This window comes from Struthio camelus, chromosome 3, assembly GCF_040807025.1.
Source record: "Struthio camelus isolate bStrCam1 chromosome 3, bStrCam1.hap1, whole genome shotgun sequence".
In the NCBI taxonomy this organism is placed as follows: Eukaryota; Metazoa; Chordata; class Aves; order Struthioniformes; family Struthionidae; genus Struthio; species Struthio camelus.
The window spans coordinates 113676687-113696770 of NC_090944.1; the positions used below are offsets into that span (position 1 = coordinate 113676687).

Here is a 20084-nt window from a genome sequence, read left to right on the forward strand (position 1 = left end):
GAGACTTGACTACTACACAGCAATGCTAGCTTTAACAGCTCTTTTCTCCCACTTCAGATCAGACAGCCAGGTCATCGCTGCATCATTTAAAACACCTTTTAAAGCAGAAGTACAGCAGCTTTACATGTACGTGTGCAGAAACAAAACCAGACTAAAAGCACTTCCAGGCACCACGAGCACTATCATTGCGGTAACTCAACCGCTATCTGGTGTCCGCCTCAACGTTTTATCTTGGAAGGCGGATATTTCGACAAGAAACGGGTGGGCACACCCGGGCACTCAGCAGTACAAAGGAGTCAGTTTAAAAAACGTCCTCCCCGCTGAGGCCACTAACGGCCGCCACCACCGCCTCGGCCGCCACTTCCCCTCCCCTGCCCTGCTGGGATCCCTGCGCGGCCGGGGGGCAAATAGTCCCGGCGCCCCTCGCCCCGCCCGCCGGGAGACACCCCCTCCCCCCCGCGCGCCGCCGGGAGTCCCCGGCCGCCGCGCAGGCGGGATCCTTCCGCTGGCGGCATCCCCGCCTCCTCCGCTAGATCCGGCCGGGCCGCCGCGGAGGGATTCCCGCGGGCCGCGCCGCGCCGCGCCGCGCCGAGGGAGGGGGAGCGCGAGTGCGAGGGGGGAGGAGGCGTCGGCGCCGCGGCGGCCGGAGTGGGGGGGGGGCGGGAAGGGGGCAACATGGCGCCTCCATATTAACTCCCTCCCCCCCCCCAGTAGCCAGCGCCGCTGCCGCTCTCCTCCCCCCCCCCCGCCCCGATCCCCCACCCTCTCCAGCCCGGACATGCCGGGCGCGATGGAGAAGGGAGCGGAGTTCTTAGGGGGCAAGAGCCGGGCAGCCCCCAACGGCGCCAAGAGCAGCAGCCCCTCCAACGGGCACTACTCGGAGCCGGAGAGCGGTGGCGGCGACAGTGGCGACGAGCACGGTGCGAGCCGGGGGCCGGCCCCGGGCAGCCCCGCCAGCGGCGGAGGGGAGGGCAAGGCAGGGCAGGGCAGAGCAGAGCAGGGGGCCGCGGCCGCCCGGCCGGGGGAGGGGAGGGAAGGGAAAGGGCGAGCCGCCTCGTCTCCCCTCCTCTGCCCTCCCTTCCTCTGCCCTCCCCGCCGGCGGGGAGGGGGCGGCGCGGGCGCCGCCGCCGCCGCCGCTGCAACCGCCGCCGCCGCTCCTCTACGGGAGGCGGCGGTGCCGCCGCCGGCGCGCGTGTGTACTGCGGCGGCCGGGCCGGGCCGGGCGGGGGAGGCGGAGGGGGCGGGGAGCGCGCGGCGCGGCGCGGCCCCGCGGTGCCCGGCGATGGGGAGTGTCTGCCGGGAGCCGCCGCCGCCGTCCCCATTGTTCTGCCGAAACAAACTCCCGCCTCCCCCCCCTCCTCCCCGCCGCCGCCGGCAGCGGCGGGCTTAATCCGCGGCGGCGGGGAGGTGGCTCGCTCGGCACCGCCGCTGTGGCGAGGCGGCGGCGGCGGCGGCGGGGGAGGCGGGGGAGGGGGGGCTGGTGCGCGGCGGGCGGGCGGGCGGGCGGCGGAGCCGGGGGAGCCTCGCGCGGGGCCGCCACGCCACGGCGCGCCCGAGCCGCTAACCGCTGCCCGCCTTCGCCCCCTGCCCGCCTTGTGTTGCAGATGTAGGAATGAGGGTCGGAGCGGAATACCAGGCGCGCATTCCTGACTTCGAGCCCGGTAAATCGCTTTTCGCCTGTAACCTGACATCTTGTCGCCGCTGGGTTTGAGGCGGGAGCGGACGTGTTGGATGCTCGTTTGGGGAAGGAGTGGGGGGCGGGCGGGTTGCTGCGGTGCGTTGCGTTTGCAAAGGTTAAAGCGGATCCTTCCCTCTCTTTTTTTTTTTTTCCCCCCTTTTCTCTCCCCCCCCCCCCCGAGCCCTTTGTGTTGGCTGTTGGATGCCGGTCGCCGGAGGCTTGCAGGGGCAGCCTCTGCTCTGTGCGCTCGGGGGGCAGGGTGGAAGCATCGCAGTGGGCAATTGCCAGCGTTGGTGCGTGTAGCCGGCGGGAGGTGGTGAGGCAGAAAAAGGTTAAATTATTTTGGTTAATGTTGTTGTCACTTGGGTTTGTGGTAAATTTTTTTTCTCTCCCCCCCCCCCTTTCCCGTAATGCATATCATAGATAGCAAGGTGATTTAAAAATACGGTATAGGGGGTGGTGGATGTTCTCAGGAAAGGGTGGGAGGTGATGCGTCCTTCCGGAAGCAGCGCAGACCTGACCGCATGTTAGAGGTGCTCAGTGAAAAAATGTGCCTGGCTGGAAACTCGAGCACCTCATTTTGTCTGGTGTAGTAGCCTCGATAGCCCTGCTGTTGCAGACGGAGCTGCTCTCCTCCTCCTCCTTCCTCTCCCCCGCTCCTGCCCCGAGGAATACTGGGTATACTTGCATAGCCTGATACTCCCTTTTAGCAAGTTAATTGCTAGAGTGCTATTTGGTGTTACTACGCTTAGCAGTGAGATTTTTAGGAGCGTTTATCAGTTTTGTTGTAGTGGTCAGATGAAGCCTATCTACTTTCCTGTTCTCCAAACAGGCTCCATTGGTGTCAGATGATTTCCTACCGGAAGAGGATTGGGCCAGAGCTCCTCACATAGTGCCTCCTAAAGCTGGAGTCCCTGTTGATGGGCAGAAGTCCCCCATAGGCCAGAGAAAAGGCCGGGGGGAAAGCAAGGGGGAAGGTGGGATTAAACGGGCACAAATCCTTGCAGTTTCAGCATAAGGGAGTGCCTCTCCCCTAGAAAAGAGTGCATAGTTTAGGTAGTAATACAGACCGTTTGCACATCTTATTTTTACATTGCTTAAATATAAATAAAAATGATAATTTATAACATGCAGCCTGGGCTTATTTTTCCTAAAGGCCACGTAGATTAGAAAAATGGTTAGTATTTGTTTTTCCTCTTGATTAAAAGAACGTTTTTCAGCCCTTGTAGGCCACAAGAACTTCCATAGTCTCAATTTTGTAAACCAGGTATGCATCTGTATCCTTGCACTTGTAACTACAGAGCTAATTTGATGCTCGCTAAAGAAGAGACACTTTTTAGAGCTTGTAAGTGTACTCTGGGGGAGGGGGAGAATCTACTGACCTTCCCCTTCTTCCCTGGTAACTGAGATTAATATATACTCCTTTACCCTATCAGAACAGTACCTTAGTGATGAAAGTCATTCTTTAGGAAGTCTTGTGTAAGAGGCATACTATATTGTAATGACCTTAGTAGCATGCGTATTTTGACTTGCTAAGACAAGCCAATAACAAGTCCTTTTGTAACAGCTAAATCTTAAAATACGGCTCCATAAAATGTAAAAATACATATTTACCATGTTAGTAGGTTGGTTATCTAAGGAGATCTCAACGAGTAAATGCTTTCATGCATCTTCTTGTTGATAAATCTTGAGGCATCACCTGTTAGGTGCGATGTTGGACAGAAACGGTTCTTATCACAGACACACTTAAACGTTCTGATAATAAATTGTGTAACAGACGTACCATCATACTTCTAAGTTTACATATATGGACATACGCACTATCTGTAATGCACTGACTTTAATGCTGCATGTTGTTTCTTGGAGTTGTTCTAGTGCCCCTTTTTAAGGGCTTACCAGAAACGTTAGAATGGGCGTTTAATTACAGTACTACAATTACTTTGCAATGGATACTTTTTTTTTAAGCCCCTTAAAACAAATAGGTGGGAGAAGGGAATCAGTAATGGATGAAACTAGACAGAAGTCTATGGTACAAAATCGGCCCTCTGGTACACATACAAAATAATAAAACTTAACAGAATAAATAACATAACAGAAAAACATAACAGAATAAATACTTGTAGGTCTCACTTGGCCAGTGTTTATTGCAGTGAGCAAGGCTCTGCAGTGATACATTGAGGAATAAAATGTTCATGATTAAAGCTGTAAACTTTTTCTTATCTGAACTTTTCTGTGAAATAAATTGTTTAAAGAAAAGTCAATTGACTTTGTGTCGCTTGGGGGGAAAAATGGATTTGGGGTCAAAGCAAGACCAGGGGAATTTAGTTAAAACATTCTTCTGCTCACCATCACTTCCACCTTCAACCTCATTTTACAGGCTCTTCAGGTAGAGCTTAGTGGAGACAGAATTTTTAATTGTCACTTTATCTTGTAGCAATAAGGTAAACTTCTTTGCAGTGAAAATGGTTTTCATAAAATAAAAGTCCTAAATCTTGAGTAATTTACCAAGTTAAGAGACCATCTCCTGCTTTCCAGATTTTTTTGTCTCTTCTTGCTGTTTTTTCTTGCTGTTTTTTCAGTGGTACCTTACATTCTTGAGGTGAAAGAGTTTTTCCCTGACTTTTTGAGCCACTTTATGGGTTGTATGTTACAGTGTCTGCACCATACTTGTATGATGCGTGCCAAAGGACTGCTAGAGAAGTTTTTCTGTACTCAGAATAAAGGAAGAATACAGTCCTAACTCTGGCAGATCATAGTATATTTGGAGTTTCCAAAGGCTTTATTGTGAATTTTGCTTATTTAATGCTGAAATGCTTATTTTCCTTTCACCCACTTTTTAGAAGGGGTGGTCAAGAAGAATGTGTTACACTATTTAAGGTCACTTATGGGTTCCATTTCATTTTGTGTCCTTAAAATTTTTTTTTCTCCCACTAACCTTTCTACCTTAAAACAGACTTTCCTATACTGAAGTTATTAAATGGTGTGGTAAAGAATGTGACGTTTTCTCCTTTTTTTTTTTTTTTCCTTTTTTCCTGTGCCATCGGTCCTCATATTTCCTGATTTGTTTTTTTCTCCTCCCCTTTTTCTCCACCCCCAGGATTCCCAGTCCTTTGTTTTCAAAATTTAGTTCTTTTTACTGTTGGTTTCTCTCATTCTGCTCCTACTCCAAAAGATTCTGGTTAAGCAGAGAACAGTACTTTGTATGTAGATAACCAATGTATTTTTAAGTTGTTATTCCCCCTTTTAAGTTTTGCATGCTTCCAGGTTTTCACTTTATTCTCAGCGCTTCTTGTATTTGAGTATTGAACAGCGTCTTCCCAGCCTACCTAACTTCTTCTAATATGGAGCCAAAATTTAAAAAGTCAGGTTGTCACTGCAGTTGTTCCATTATGGAAGCAGTTGAGAATACTTGTAGATTATGGGTCATCTTCAGCTAGCCCCCTTTTCTAAGTGGTATTGGCAGAGGAGTGAGTGCTGCAGCTGAAGTACCAAAACACTTTCCTAAGTGGTTTGAAGGTGTATGGTGTGGCAGTGGGGGGAGTTTTGTTATAGTTGAGATCTGGTTAATGGTCTTTCTCTTCCTTCATGGCTTACAGCTCTGCTCTTTTCACATACTTTAGTTGATACATTGCCTAATATTTCCAACTACTGGCTTCTATCTGCTGTCCGTAATGAGAATGGATCTTGTGGACAAAGATCATGTTAACTTTGGTACATGTTTGTTTATTTGTTTTGGGGGGGGGGTGCTGCCCCCTTAAATGCTTAGGGCAGGGAGGACAAGAAACAGTTCTCATAAAGATATTTCATGATCCTACATATGGAGATGGAGGGATCCCTGTAGCTATGGATGCTCTGTGTTGAGGATAGGATGTGTTCTTACCAGCACAGGCTTACCTGTATGCATCCCATCCTTCCTTCTTCACCCTTGCTTTCCTTTTAGCCATATGGAGACTTCTTCTGAAAAGTGATTCCTGCTGGGAAAATAGTACTGCTTTGTAAAGGGCTGTTCTGGTGGGAGTTGCTCTTGTTGGTAACGTGAGCGTGGCACATTGTGGAAGAGTGGTGTCACCACATAGGTGGCCTTAGCCATCAGGTAATATTTACAGAATGGGGAGGATTTATATGTTTGTTTCGTCATCTGTTACCATGCACCGCTTATCACCCCAATTCCTATTTGCTTCTTTGAGGACCACGCTGAAGAAGTGTAGTGAACAGGGCGCAATGGAATTAACTGACCACTCGGAGTTCCCTTCTGAGGCCAACACTCAACCTGCGCAGCTGTCAGTTACCTCTACAGGGATCTGGAAGACACTGGCTTGGGGTAGAAAGTGGAAAGCTATCAAGAGGAAGGATGTCTTATTTTCACTCTCTCTCAGAGCTTTCTTGTTCTGCATTGCCTCCCCTCCACCCCATCACATTAATTAGGTTCTTGGAAGGAAGAGGGTAGCAACTTGAAAGCTAAGCTGGGTGGACTCAGGCTGCTTCTTATCCAGAATTATGTCTCGGTCTTTATCCTCTTCAGCGATGATAGAATGAATTGTGACTGTGCGCGGTGTGGTGTCAAAAGTATGCAATGTATGTATATGCACACAGTACTCACAGCTTGCAAATGTAGACAGCTGACAGAAGTCGACTGTCAGCAACCTATAGCTTCTCCTCTAAGCAAATAAATGAATTAAGCGTTCCTAATGTTAGGGTTGAAAGATCTAGGTTAAGATTCTGGCTATAATTTACAATAAGAAGTTGCTTAGTATTCTTATATTAAAAAAACTGTATGTAGAATTATAAAAATCTAATTACTGCCATCTCGTGAGACAGTAGTTCTTGACCAGAATTTGAGCAAAAGATCTTTCTTTGTGCAGAATAAGCTTTTTAAATGCTCCTTTCTTATATGTGCAGAAAATGATCATTTGGTAGACTTTGCACTGTTTTCTGTTTGTAATGAAACAACTCATCAGTCTTTATCTCTTCTCCTTAAAGGACCACTGTTTAAGTCTGAAATTACCAGTATTTAAGTTCGAAATTTTAAGAATTCTTCATTCTGAAGATTTAGGAGGAGAGGAGGGTTTAGAGGTTAGGCTTGACATTTTTTAATTTCAAGATTTTACAACAATCTCTTAAATGAGTTTAAAAAATTCACCATATGATCCACTGTTCCGACTTAGGTGTGCTTTTTGTTTGTGTTTGCTTTAAATGGGATTCAAGCCTAAGCTAAGCAATTTCCCCATGAAGCAGAATCCATATGGAGTTGAACTTTCTTTTAAAAGTAAGTTCTGTTTTTTCAGTTCAGGAAAAATTATTGGTTTTTTTTTCCTTTGGCTTTTAACTTGTAAAATATCTCTAGCTGTTCTTACAACTAAACTATATCATTGTACCCTTTCTGCAGTTATCTCAAAGCTTTGTAAAATACTCTTTAAGTGCAAGTAATATGACTCTGAAACTAAGTTCTTAACTTAAGTACCTGAACTTTTGATATGTGATATTATCCATGACATAAATCGTATAAATTACAGGGTATCTGATATTTTTTTGGAGGAATAAATGAGGCTATAATCATGTTAGATTTGGACATTTCATGCTCACAGCTTGAAATTCTGATACATTCTCCAGTGATCATCCTGTTTTTCCCTTGTCTCTTAGCTAAATTAGTGGAACGCATAGATAAAGAAACAACTGGGCAAGAGAGAAATGATAAGTCTGTAAGATGTTTGCATCACTCTTCAAGAAAATACTGCATTCCTAATAATTAGAATGACACTCCTTCTTGTTTTTTAAAATAGAAAGTTATATTAAGGAATGTGCTCTTGCACTCAAAGCTGAAAGATTTTGTTGTTGTTGTTGTTGTTTCTTTTTTTGTATGTGTGCTGCTTATGCTTTGTAACCTGTGCTTTATGACCTGTATGCACTTTCTTAAACATAGAGTTTATGATGCATTTATACCAGTTATGTCTTGCACATCTTACTCCAGAAGACACACAAGATCTTTAAGTTTTTCTAATTAACTGATTTGCAGGTTGACAATCACAGTGCACCTGCAGACTGCAAAGCTGATAGCCAATCCAAAACACTGCCAACTTAAAGAGGGAAGAGCAACAAAACATAGTACATAATTAGAAAGTGATAAATATTTCTTTTCTCCAAAGCCCTGATTTTTTTGTTTTATTTTTGTTTTCTGCAACAAACTGTAGAAATATAAAGGGCGGAAACTTAAAATGGCATGAAGATAAATTATTTCTTTCAGTGAAATAAATAGCTCTGATAGTAAGGGGAGGGGGAAAAAAACCTGTGCTTCTCCAGAAGGCTAGGTTTCTCTGAGGGTGCTGCCTCAAGGAATTTACACTGACACAAGTGTATTGCTCAACAAGTAGAGCACATGTCTTAGCAAGATTGGTTGTTGTAAAGGAATACACCGTAAGAGGTTTTATGTACTAGCATATATTTGTAAAATATTAATGAAAAGTAGCTATTAGTTGATGCTTTTTGAGTATTGGAGAATTTCCTTTTCTTTTGCAATACTTTTTTTAGAAATCAGAATCTCTGGAATCTACAGTACTTTGTACAGTGTCGCATCAGTTCTGCAAGAATTGCTCTGTCTTCCTGATAGGTTAGGTAATTTGGACTGTTTCCCTTGCTACATCGGGGCGGGGGGTGGAAAACACAAAATTTTACATCTAACTGCTTTCTGCAGCTACACAGTTTGGTTTGCTATGAATATGGGTACAGATATATATGTGAGACTTATATAATGAACAAAATAGTTTCTGGTGTAGTTGTTAGTATAATTTCCTCTTTGTTGAAAGAATCGGAGATTAGTCAGCTGTATTCTACCCTCTATCTCATAATTTTGTTATGCTAAGAAAGCCTAGCTAAGCGTAGTAGATCCAGATACTCCTATGGTAGTCGTAATAGAGTAGTCATAGACTCTCATAACTGTCCAGTAAGTGTTCTAACTCAAGTACACAAATACCTGTAGACTGGGCATCCTTGCCAACTTTAGCAATGAACTGTAACGCTCAAGTTACAGTAACTGGGATCCTATGTAATACCAGGTTGTGATGGTCCCTCGTGAAACATTGAATGGTCAAACCTGAACACTGCTCTTGAGGAATTACTGTATCACCAGCTTTATGTATTTATTTTCTCCTCCTTCACCTTATTCATTGGGCTGACCTTTTTAATGTGGTTGACCTTTACTTACTGTTCTGTGAATAGCTGTTCTCTAGGTCATATTTATAAATACTAAGACTTAACTTTTCTTACAGGTGCTACAAAATACACTGATAAAGATAATGGAGGGATGCTTGTATGGTCTCCATATCATAATATTCCAGATGCCAAGTGTAAGTCTGCTTAGGAATTTGAATGCTTAAACGCAACTGTGAAGATTTGCTTCTGATATCTGTTAACTGTTTATTTTACACACAGGGAAGTTGCACATTAGTAAATTAAACAACAAAGCTTCTCTTGTTTCATTTAGAGAACTACTGGGAAAGCAAAAGACTACCTTCTCTTTCTTCCTAGTTGAAGTATTTGTTTCAAATCGCACTGGCCATGTTGTAGGATGACCGGCATCTATGAAACCTTTTGATGTTAATAGGAGAACAGAACATTTAAACACGAGGAACTCATCACTGTAGATTGCCAGGAGAAGAAGTTGCAATGGGTGTTTTCAGGGAAGGTGCATTCGGACCCAGTACAAGGGGAGATGATATTGCTGTCTTATCAGGAAAAAATAAGCACTTTTTTCCCCTTCAAAAGGGACCTGAAATGTAGGAGTAATCTGATTAAATGAGATCACTGGTCTGTTTCATGTAGTTTAAACCTTCTTCCTGTGGCAGGCAGCCATACCTACTGTACGGGAAGAAAGTTTGAGAGTGTAGTCATGAGAACTTTGTCTTTAGAACAGTTTCTGCCTCTTATCAGTTGTTAGAGGTTCATGTCCCCATCTGCATTTGAGGGGAGCATACCTTCTAGTACTGTAGAAGAGTTAGAAATAAAATAGTTCTAAGTATGATTATTAAAACACTTTCTTCATTCCTTTGAAGTACACAACAATTAACTCTTTGCTCTGACTGTTCGTGACAGGAACATCTCTGGTCCATTTGAGCAATAAGGGTATAATTATTTGCTTTTGTCAATTATGCTTCCTTTTAACTTAATTGAATTGCCGCTTAATTGTGAACTGCAGAGGATGAAAAGGAAGAGTTTATTTTCTTAAAAAAATAGATGTTAAAGATCAATACTAGCAGGTCTTTCAGTGAACTTAATTGTATAATGAGGGAAAGTGTTCAGCTCAGAGGTGTTTCTAATATGGACAGATACAGTTTAAGGAAATGTAGTATTAGTGAAGTTGGTAAACAGATTATCAAATGTGCATATTCTCTATTGGAAACTGACTTCATGTTGTGGTTGAAATTAATGTTGGTCGGGGAAAACTGTATTAATGTCAAGGTTATGTATAATCATTGATCTGGTATCTCTTTACGTTGATTTTAATCTGTTTGGGAATACAAACAGTGGAAGTACCCCAGTTTGAAACTACTCTGTTTTACTTGCTCCTCAGAATGAGTTCCAAGAAGATTTAGCCATTTTTTTAAACCCCTGTGGCTCTGATGCGGTAAAACTGTGGAAGAAAACATCTTTTTCACTGAGAATTACCTTGTATATAAAGTTTGTAAGCCCAATGACTGTAATGCAATGTTTAATCTTATTTACTATGAATACAGCTATGAATGTATTTAAAGTTTTGAGGGACCTAAAACTATGCTGTGTATTAAGAGCATGGGAAGACCATGTCTTCCCCCGTTAGATGGCTAATTCTGCTTGACCTTATAGCAGAACTAACAGTACTAAACAATATTTCTGACATTGCTCTGTTACAGTGGATGAATATATTGCAATAGCAAAGGAAAAACATGGATACAATGTGGAACAGGTAAGTGCTATGAAATGAGAGAGCTGATTTAAAGGATTTAAAAATGTAAAAGTATAACACAACTCTTTTTTTCCCTTGGTTACCATTAATTAACGCTGTTTCTCTTCAGGCACGGCAGCAAACACTGCAATTAAATGGATCTGCATACAGTTGTGGTCTGGATTCTCTGCAAAAGATTGAGCTCTTTGTTTTCATGACATGCTCAGCTTGTAATGTGCACTTTTGAAAGGTTTGGTATGTTTCTTGGTACACTGGGCATGTCATGCAATTGTGTGTGTATACTTAGCTAAACAGTTTCTCAGGCCAGAAGCTTACAAATTTAATAGTTAATACTAGAATGCGAATATGGAACAATATTGAACCGTTAAGTGCAATAGGGACAGCATTGGAAAGGTCTCCTGCATATTTAAAAAAAAAAAAAAAAGGCAAACCAACTTTAAATGACCTTTTTTTTTCCCAAAGGTAGGAAAATGTTATCAAGATTTTAGATTTGAGAGTAACAAAAAAATGAGATTCACAGTTTGTTTTATAACCTTAGTCACTGTCCCATAAAAAGCAAAGGATAAAACTCTACTGGCCTACACTGACTTAGTTCTGCTGCAGTCTTCTTTATAATTTAACCGATTCATTTAAAAGCAAGGTTAGCTATTTCAAACAAATATTTGGTGTACTAATAGAAACATGTTGTATGATCTTGTTTTGGAGGATGAAAGCTTGTAATAGCCAAGACTTACTAGTCAGGTGCTATCAGAGGGAGAGGCTGCCAAAGACTTACTAGTCAGGTGCTATCAGAGGGAGAGGCTGCCAACATTATGACATCTAGAACACCTGCAGTTTGGTAATGTTAGTTTGTGGCTTGGCTTGTGGTAGAGGGGAGAGGGAACTGAGAGATCTCCCACTAAAAAGAAATCTACAAAAGAGACTAATTTTCAAAGCAATTTGTCATAGAAAATATCTGTAGATGGTTCACAGTGGAATAGAAAATATCTTTGCAAGAAGTGCTGCTTTGTTCTTGCCCTTCTAACAAGAGAATAGGTTTGCTGTGTCCAGGTTGTTAGAAGATTTGTAATCAGGGGTCTGGAGAGCTGATGAACAACTGATGATCACGTCTGCACTGCATGGTTGAAACTGAGTGGATTACTTTTCCCAATTCCCATGCCAGACTTGGCATCAAATCTTGTCATTGATTCTCTGGCAGTAAGTCTAATTAGTCTAAAATTCTGTAAGAATATTGAGAAATGAAATGATGTAAGAAAATATACTTAAATTTCCATTCCTTATTAGGTACACATGACATGGAAGTGGCCGTGCTGTTATTTGTGGATTGGAGAGTTGTAGAAAGAGCACTCTCACTTTGAACTTTCAAACTTGCATTTTGGATGACCCCCTGGCTGCTGAAAAGTATTTTTTTTTCTTTTTTTGAGTGGGCTGATAACATAGGCCTGAAGGCCTGTAAGGAGCTGTGTAGATGATTATATTTGTGAAGGAAGAAAACAGGTCAGATTTCTGCCTACCAACCTAGTTAATGCTAGTTTAGAAATGCTGCCATGCCGACCTTAAATAGTCTGGATATCATAGCTTTAACACAGAATACAAATGTGCCCGCTCTTCATACAGTCTCCAAAGGGAATTTTGTATCCTATAGTGCATAGAGACAATGGAAGAAGTCTAAAATTGTAAATACTTTTTGAGAAGGGCTTCTGATAATCGTAAAAAAGGAAAAAAAAAAAATAGGGGGGGGATTTTGAGGTTTTTTTTTTTTTTGAATATTGTAACTTGTCTCAGCATTTTAGAAAGCTGACTAAAAACAAAAAGGGATTATTTCTTTTTAAAGGCTCTCGGCATGTTGTTCTGGCATAAACACAATATTGAGAAGTCCCTTGCGGATCTCCCTAACTTCACTCCTTTCCCTGATGAGTGGACAGTTGAAGATAAAGTCCTATTTGAGCAAGCATTTAGCTTCCATGGAAAGAGCTTTCACAGGATCCAGCAAATGGTAAAGTAATGTTTTGGTCTGAAGCATTGAGCAGTTCAGATACACTTGAGCCAAGGGCTCCCGTTGGACTAAAGTTTCAATGTTGATTTCTGTGTAAAAGCTTCAGGAAAAACCTGGAATGTAAGACCTAACTTCATTTCTTCATGTTTCCTGGAGCTAAAGTTTTTCCTTTCTGATGAAAAAGCTTCCCCCCTGCCTTTTTTTTTGGTTTTTAAATGCATGTGAAATGCATGCTTTTCTCCTTTCTGAGTTATCCACACACTTCAGGTGTTTGGGTAAGGGTGGCTGTAAATAGAGCAGAATTATAATCTTGGATAGAATTTGAATAAAATGTTTTATTAACATGTTAATGAATTCTTCTAGCTTCCAGACAAGACTATTGCAAGCCTTGTAAAATATTACTATTCTTGGAAAAAAACTCGCTCTAGGACAAGTTTGATGGATCGTCAGGCTAGAAAACTAGCTAATCGAAATAATCAAGGTGACAGGTAAGGTTTATGCTTTTAAGTAGCTATCTCTAGTAGAGACAGAAATCTTTCTAGGTAGAGATGCTGGAGTAATTTCCAGCCATCATGCTTCAGCATGACCTATTCTTTCAGGTTTGAGCATCTGTGATGTTGTCTTTGCTTTCAGCAGGTGATCTCTGATACCTCTGCTTTAGGAACTATATTACTCTGGTCAGTATCAGTTGTAATAACACACCAGGCTTTAGCGGATAACTGCAAAAACAGGGGTTTGAAAAACATGAAGTTTGGGGATGTGGCTTAAAAATAATGTTTTGTTTGGGGAGTCTAGCCCTACCTGATTGTGTTGAGTTAGACTGGCATGTTGCGTTTTCTCTTAACAGAAACTGTAATGAGTAGGGCGTGAGGAGGAGAGCGTTTTCATTATTAAACGAAAATAGAACTATAACTAAAAGGTCAACCCATATGAAGAGCTGTAGCAATTAGAATGCCAAAATACTGTTTTATAGTGAAACTTTAAGCCTTATCTTTATGTAAATCTTATTTTGAGCGCATTTAGAACTAATATCTGTCAAAGAGAAGTAGAGTTCAAAATAGGGCTAAATATTCTTGGACAGAAGAGAATGAAGCTTCCCCTAATTACTTTGAAACTAAAATTATACTGCACTTAGTGTACTGGAATATTATCTTAAGTAATTTAATGTTTTGGATGTGTAAGTACTGTATTTTTGTTTATATGAGCAAGTATAATCTATTTCACATCTATGGAAAACTGCCTAGCCAGAGGAAAAGGGTCTCTTTAATTCTATGTTACTAGAAAACCAAACTCCTGTAGTTTAAAATTTACACGCTTGCTTAGTGAACCTATAACTGAAAAATTACAGAATTAAAATTACAGAAGAAAAACACTTTGTTTCTAATACAGCTTTTTGGTTTTTGTAATAACTAGAATTTTTTGAATTTTTTACGTTATAGTTAGAAATTACATTGTGTGAATGACTAGACTGGACTAAGCTAGATTAATTCTTCTCTCTTTTCATCTTTTCCTTTGGTTTAATTCAGCAGAAGATTTCCCTTCTTCCTCTCCCTCCTCCCAAGTTGTAGTTCTTGAGCGCTCTGAACTGGTGAAAAAGCAGTCCTGTATTTTTCCATCTCATGTTGTCCCTTTCTGCTTCCTGCAGACTGACACAAGGGGTTATTCATACACCTGGTGCAGTGGTTGGAGAATTGATCTGTTAAACTAACCTGGCAAATGAAAACTTAATTCTAGCCCTGATCTAATTGACCTTGTAAATGTTCATGCTGGTACAAGTGGCTGAATTAAAGAAAGATGACACTAAATTTTTTTTGGTAACAATGCCAACCCTACTGGCTTAAAGTGTTTTTGAAACTCCAGCTTAGGACTTTTTACTTAGTAATTATAGTAATTATGAGAATTTAATAAAGGAAACAAGTTTTTTGCAGCTATCAAAAACAGAGCTGCTACAAAAATGGATGTCAAAGAGTATAACCATAAAACTTGACTACTTAACTGTATCTGAAGTATCTACTCTATTTGTATCTTGCCTGGATACATTTATATTTAAGGCTTAAAAAAATAGAATGACAACGTAAAATGACCAGCTTCTTGTCATCTGTTCTTAGTGATGATGATGTAGAAGAAGCTCATCCAATGGATGGAAATGATAGTGATTATGATCCCAAAAAAGAAGCCAAAAAGGAGGTAACAGATAATTTAATGGTGAATGTCAGTTTGTTTGTTTTCCTTGAATGTGTTACAGTGAATAATAAAACTTGTAGTAGAAGAAGCTTAACATCCACCTATTTGCAGCCTGCTGAAATCACAGGATTCTTAGTTGATCAAGATTTTGACAACTTTTGAATGAAACTAAAATTTACCCTTTATTTTTGCCATTCGGTGTGCATATGTGCATCTCGTTACTTTTGCCAGCTGGTGAAAGATCTTAATGCTTTCTAGGAGATGTATGCTATGTCTACCTGGTAAAAATAACGTTTCCCCCACCCCTCTCTTGTTAATACCCGTTTCCAGTTTTACTGATTGGGAATTATTGGAAACTGTGTTCTTTATGCATTTAAAAATTAAATGATATTCTTTTCAAGAGTAATTTACTTTGTTCTTCCAAAGCCATATTGAGGTTATGCATTTTAGCTCTCTTGTGGCTTTATTCAAATGCTTTCTAGTAATAACAATGTACAGAAAACCATTTTACTGTCCTCAGTAGAACACTTACTGTTAGCTTTACAGATGAGTGCTGTGTTTCGGGTATGTTCAGAGTTTGGGGTGGTTTTTATTTTTGTTTGCTTGTTTTTTGGTAAACATTGTTGCTTACGATCAAGACTAGAAGAGCACAGTTTAATGTCTAAATGTTTCGTTGTTTTCTTAAACAACTTAATACATTTGGGTTTTTCCTAAAATGGAAGAGTTAATGCCCCTTGAAAATGTGAGAGGAGAGATGGTGCAGTTTCAACGTCTCTTTAGGATCATGAAGTGGTATCTAGGATTATTAATACAACTTTGGACTTCTGCCAGAAATGATGCTGAGTAAGAGATTGATAGTATTAGATTCCATTCCCAGTTTTGCGATGACCTTCAGCATGTCACTTTAACTACCCTAAGAGGGGGGAAAAAAAGAAACCCCTCTCTTACAAAGAGTTTGAGACTTTTCATGGGGGGGATACATTGTTTAGAATTTGAAATGGCACAAACTCTAACATGAACCTTCTTACCACCCCTACCCTCAGCACTGTAACAGTCTTCTTGCAATCTGTTAATTTGATTTGGTGCCTAAGCCACTCCTAAGTAATGGCTCTCTGTTTTAACCTGCTCTCCTTAGTTATTGTGCAAATCGTTACACACAGTTCAGAATGAAAGTAGCATGTTTGTAGACTTCTAGGAACAAGACAAATAGGTTTGCAGCTTCTGAAAAGCTATTTGGATCCACATAATATTGTTTTGTGGTCTGATATTTCTGGTAGGTTTTGCATACTTTCACTTCCTAAGCAGAATATAAATTGACTAGGTTACTTGAATGTGTAGAGCAATGGAAACTTTCTTATCTGAGAAAACTAAAACAAGCCAAACGCTAGCCTAGCGAGCTGAAAGCTTGATAGTGTAAGTTCTCTTTAAATCCAGACTGAGCAGACAGGAACTGCAGTTTCGCAGTAGAACAGTGTTGACCCAAAAAACAAATGGTGTAGATAGGCCAGAAGTAAACTTAACCTTGGGATTTTTAGATGTCAAAGATATAAGACTATATCAACTTTCCACATGAAAGCAGTAGGGTCAAGTGTCCTAAATGCTTTTAAGATAGCCTTCATGAAGTCTATGGCCTAGATTAAGATATTACATTAGCTGAGAAGAGGATGTGGCAGAAGGTCAAGCCTAGTAGATGAAAATACAGTTTGCTAATCTGTACTAATGCTACAAAACAGAATGGCTGCTGCAATTTGTTTTCTCTTCGCTGTGATCAGATGACTACCTCCTCTTAACCTGCATGGATGCCAGACAGGGAGGAGCAGTAGGGGGCTGCTTGAGTAGCAGAGAGCCTGAATCTCATCTCTGCTCTGGTACTTAACAGTGCGTTGAACTGAAAAATCCTTATAGGAAAAGTCGTTTTTGCTTCTCTGCTTCTAGTCAATAGGTAACCTTCCCAGTTGCTCTACTGGAGTTATGTGCATGCACGCTAGCTGTTGTGCAGCAATGCCCCCTGAAGACAAAGCTGAAACTTTGAGCAAAGATCTGCCAGATGTCTGAGTATACCCAAAAAATGGTTATAATGAATTTTTTCTCCTCTTTGCTATCCTTTTCCATTTCAAAAAAAGCAAACAACAAAGGCTTAACTTTGCTAAGTTAGATAGATTTTTACAGGGGCTGCAAAAGTAAGTCTGTGCTATTTCTTCCAAATCTCAAATCCCCTCCCAAAGCAAATGGCACTTAAGCTTTTCAAGGTAGAATGCTTGCAGCAGGGGAAGGTGTCATTTTGCCCTCTTGCCTGTCAAGGTTGACTTCCTGACTTTTTTTTCCCCCCCCCCCCTCCCTTGACCTTCGCCTGCCCCCTTCATATTTGACCTGAAGTAAATGCGTTAGTTCAAAGTACCTTAAAATGTTGTTAGCGGTAATACTGCCAAATCCAGTCATGACTTGGTTTAAAGATGCTGCGTATATATATTCTTTACCTTCTCGATACCTCAGAAGTTCTTGATTGCTGCCTTCTGTCATAGTATTCAGACTGTGATTTCTGTACCATTTATTGTATCTTTGGTTATGTTCAAGGAAAAAAAATTGAAGTTTGGAAAATTCACCTGCCTAAGGCTAATGGAGGCCTGTCCAGGGTTGTGTGCTGCATCAGCTCATCTGTGAGATCCTACGTGGAGATAAAGCTGTTAGCTTAGGTTTTTTTGGTTGTAAATATGATGTTACAAAGCGATGTGATACTTTATTAAAGTTATATGTAAGACACTGTTATTCTTTAACAATTTATTTCTTGTGAATTAAAGGGCAGTAATGAGCAGCCTGTTCAGACCAGCAAAATAGGGCTGGGTAGAAGAGAGTATCAGAGCTTACAGCATCGTCACCATTCTCAGCGGTCCAAATGCCGTCCACCAAAAGGCATGTACCTGACCCAGGAAGATGTGATAGCAGTTTCCTGTAGTCCCAATGCAGCCAACACAATTCTTAGACAGCTGGATATGGAACTAATCTCATTAAAGCGACAGGTACCATGGGTTATTGGTCTTGTTTTATTTTCATCTCAAATTGCTCTTGTAAAGTTTTTGAAGGTTTTCTGTGAAGATTCTGAAACTTCTTGAACATAAGTCTTCCTAATTTTGTTCCACAGTAATCATCAAAAATGCTGGACATTAGCTGTTCTTCGGTTTTATTGTTATATTTTCCTACCCTTGTGGATAACATCAAACAAGATGACTTCCTTTAAAAAAAAAAAAAAATTGTGGAGGGGAGAGAATGACATGAAAGCAGTGTCGATTTGGGAACAAGGGAGAACTGAGGTCATTTAGTTTAGTGCGTTTTTGTTTAGTTGGTTTTTACTTTGTGAAAGATTCATGTGAGAATGAGTGAGACCAATGAAGCAGTGGAAGTTAAATATATATAGATAGATATATAAAATATTTATATTTATATATTTTTTAGGCTAACAAATGTAGCTGTATTCAGGATGGGACATCCAGGAAAGCATGGCGGGGAGGGGGAACATGGGCCTAGTTATTTTCTCTGTTTAGAATGGTGAGCATTCTTACGGCATTTCGGAAAACTACTTTGTAGTCCTCACCTTTAAGAGGACTATAACCTGATTCCTTTGCAAAAAGAAGTTAACTTGTGGCCTGGAATCTGTTCAGCCTCTTGGGACACTGCAGTATGTGCATGCTTGCTTTCTAGGAGGGATGTGGCAACAAATTCAAGGCTTATCTTCTGGAATTTCTGCCTCATTGTAGACTACTAGGAGCTGCTGTGTTGCAAAATCATGGCGCGCACAAAGGGTTTCTTGGGCTTTTTGCTCCCTTGTATTCTTTTGCAGGAGAAATACGCTTCTTTCTATCACAGCAGGATTTTGGGGCTGAATAGCGTAGGTGGGTTTCACTCTTTAGCCTAAGTGTAGGTGAGTTACATCCTTGAGGGTGTGGGGGTTTTTGTTTTGTTTTTTCTTTCCTTTCAGTGATCTCAGAGAGATGCAGCCTCTGGAGCCTCCCACTGAATTATCTGCTTTTATGCCCATACTTAAAGAACACTTGTAATAGCTCTGCACCATAGTATGCAAAATTTTCTCGCCTGCGTTCTTATGTGCATTATGCAGTCAGCTTTAAATGGTTAATAAATATGTTTGTGTGAGTTCTCTCCTTCTTGTAGAGTAAAATATTTCATTTGCATATATTGAACTATTTCAAGAAAATGCTTTAAGGAAATTGTGATGATCTAAGGTCAATAAAAAGTGTCTGTCAGAAGAATTTAACTGGAAATATCTCATAAGTCTTTCCCCCGCTCCAAGTACTTTTTGGAGAAGGAAGAAGTTTGTGTACAACACATATCACTTAGAAGTCTAAGAACCAAGCTTTTGTGTAGAATATTCTGCATTCTTCTTCCAGAATATATATAACATGGTTAAAACTTGCTTTCTATGTCCTTTTAATATTCCTGCAGACAAACTGTTCTTTCAAAAGGCTGGCTTAAATATTTTTTCTCTCCATAGTAAACTCTGTGTATCTTTTTTTTTTTTTTCCTCAAACAGTTAAAAGTAGAGAAGCCTTAAACCATAATGTTTCTCTTTCTAACTTAGGAGGTACACTTGTGGCAATCCTAGTGAAGATATATGTGTAAAGTGACCAACTTTCTTTGTGGAGCTGATTAACTTTGTTGTTTTTGACCAAGGTTCAAAATGCTAAGCAAGTAAACAGTGCACTTAAACAGAAAATGGAAGGCGGGATTGAAGAATTCAAACCTCCTGAGGTAAATCAGAATAAATACTAGAACTTGTGGCCTTGCACTTACATTAGCGGGAAACTACAGAAATGTCTTTTGCTGCTGCATAGTGTTTGCATTTCAGCAGCAGCTTAAACAGGATCCATTGAAATGCATACAGTGGTGAGTCTGGCCTCTTTGTAAGAAATTAGTAGTAGGCTTTTGTTTTGTTCTATGTAAACTGGCTAAATAAACGGAAAAAACAGAAACGACCTGACTCTTCGTGACAATAGGGAGTTGAAATCAAGTCCTAGTAGCCTTTTTTTCTTTTCCCCTCCTCATTTAAAAGCTAGTTAATGTAGACTGCTAGCAATAAGTTCTATATTCGGTGTGAAACACGACTGTGTGTTAATTTGAGCGTCCGCAGTGAGTGACTTGTTACTATAGAAGCTCTCCTTTTGTTTGTTCTAAAGGATTGGATGTGAAATGTAACCAAAATGCAAAGCACTCTAGACACTGAGTTCTAATAGTTTAGATAAATTTAACTATATATTCAAATTCTGTCTGCATAAAGATCA

At 40.9% G+C, this 20084-nt stretch overlaps 1 protein-coding gene across 14 annotated transcripts in view; it reads left to right on the forward strand.

Moving 5' to 3' along the window:
- The first annotated feature begins 656 nt into the window (after positions 1–656).
- Positions 657–20084, forward strand: part of RCOR3 (REST corepressor 3) — a 29261-nt gene continuing 9833 nt past the window's right edge. Inside the window, exons 1-10 of one of the 14 annotated variants that reach the window (XM_068939761.1) lie at positions 737–920; positions 1605–1661; positions 8204–8287; positions 8941–9018; positions 10561–10613; positions 12448–12609; positions 12973–13097; positions 14718–14814; positions 17592–17810; positions 19477–19554. In XM_068939761.1, the coding sequence (XP_068795862.1) occupies positions 779–920; positions 1605–1661; positions 8204–8287; positions 8941–9018; positions 10561–10613; positions 12448–12609; positions 12973–13097; positions 14718–14814; positions 17592–17810; positions 19477–19554 (1095 nt within the window). In that variant the 5' untranslated portion in view covers positions 737–778. Of the gene's footprint in view, positions 921–1094; positions 1193–1504; positions 1662–2510; positions 2656–6880; positions 6945–8203; positions 8288–8940; positions 9019–10560; positions 10614–12447; positions 12610–12972; positions 13098–14717; positions 14815–17591; positions 17811–19476; positions 19555–20084 lie in introns of those variants that run through there. The other 13 variants (XM_068939749.1, XM_068939750.1, XM_068939756.1 and 10 more) reach the window with 13 other exon arrangements.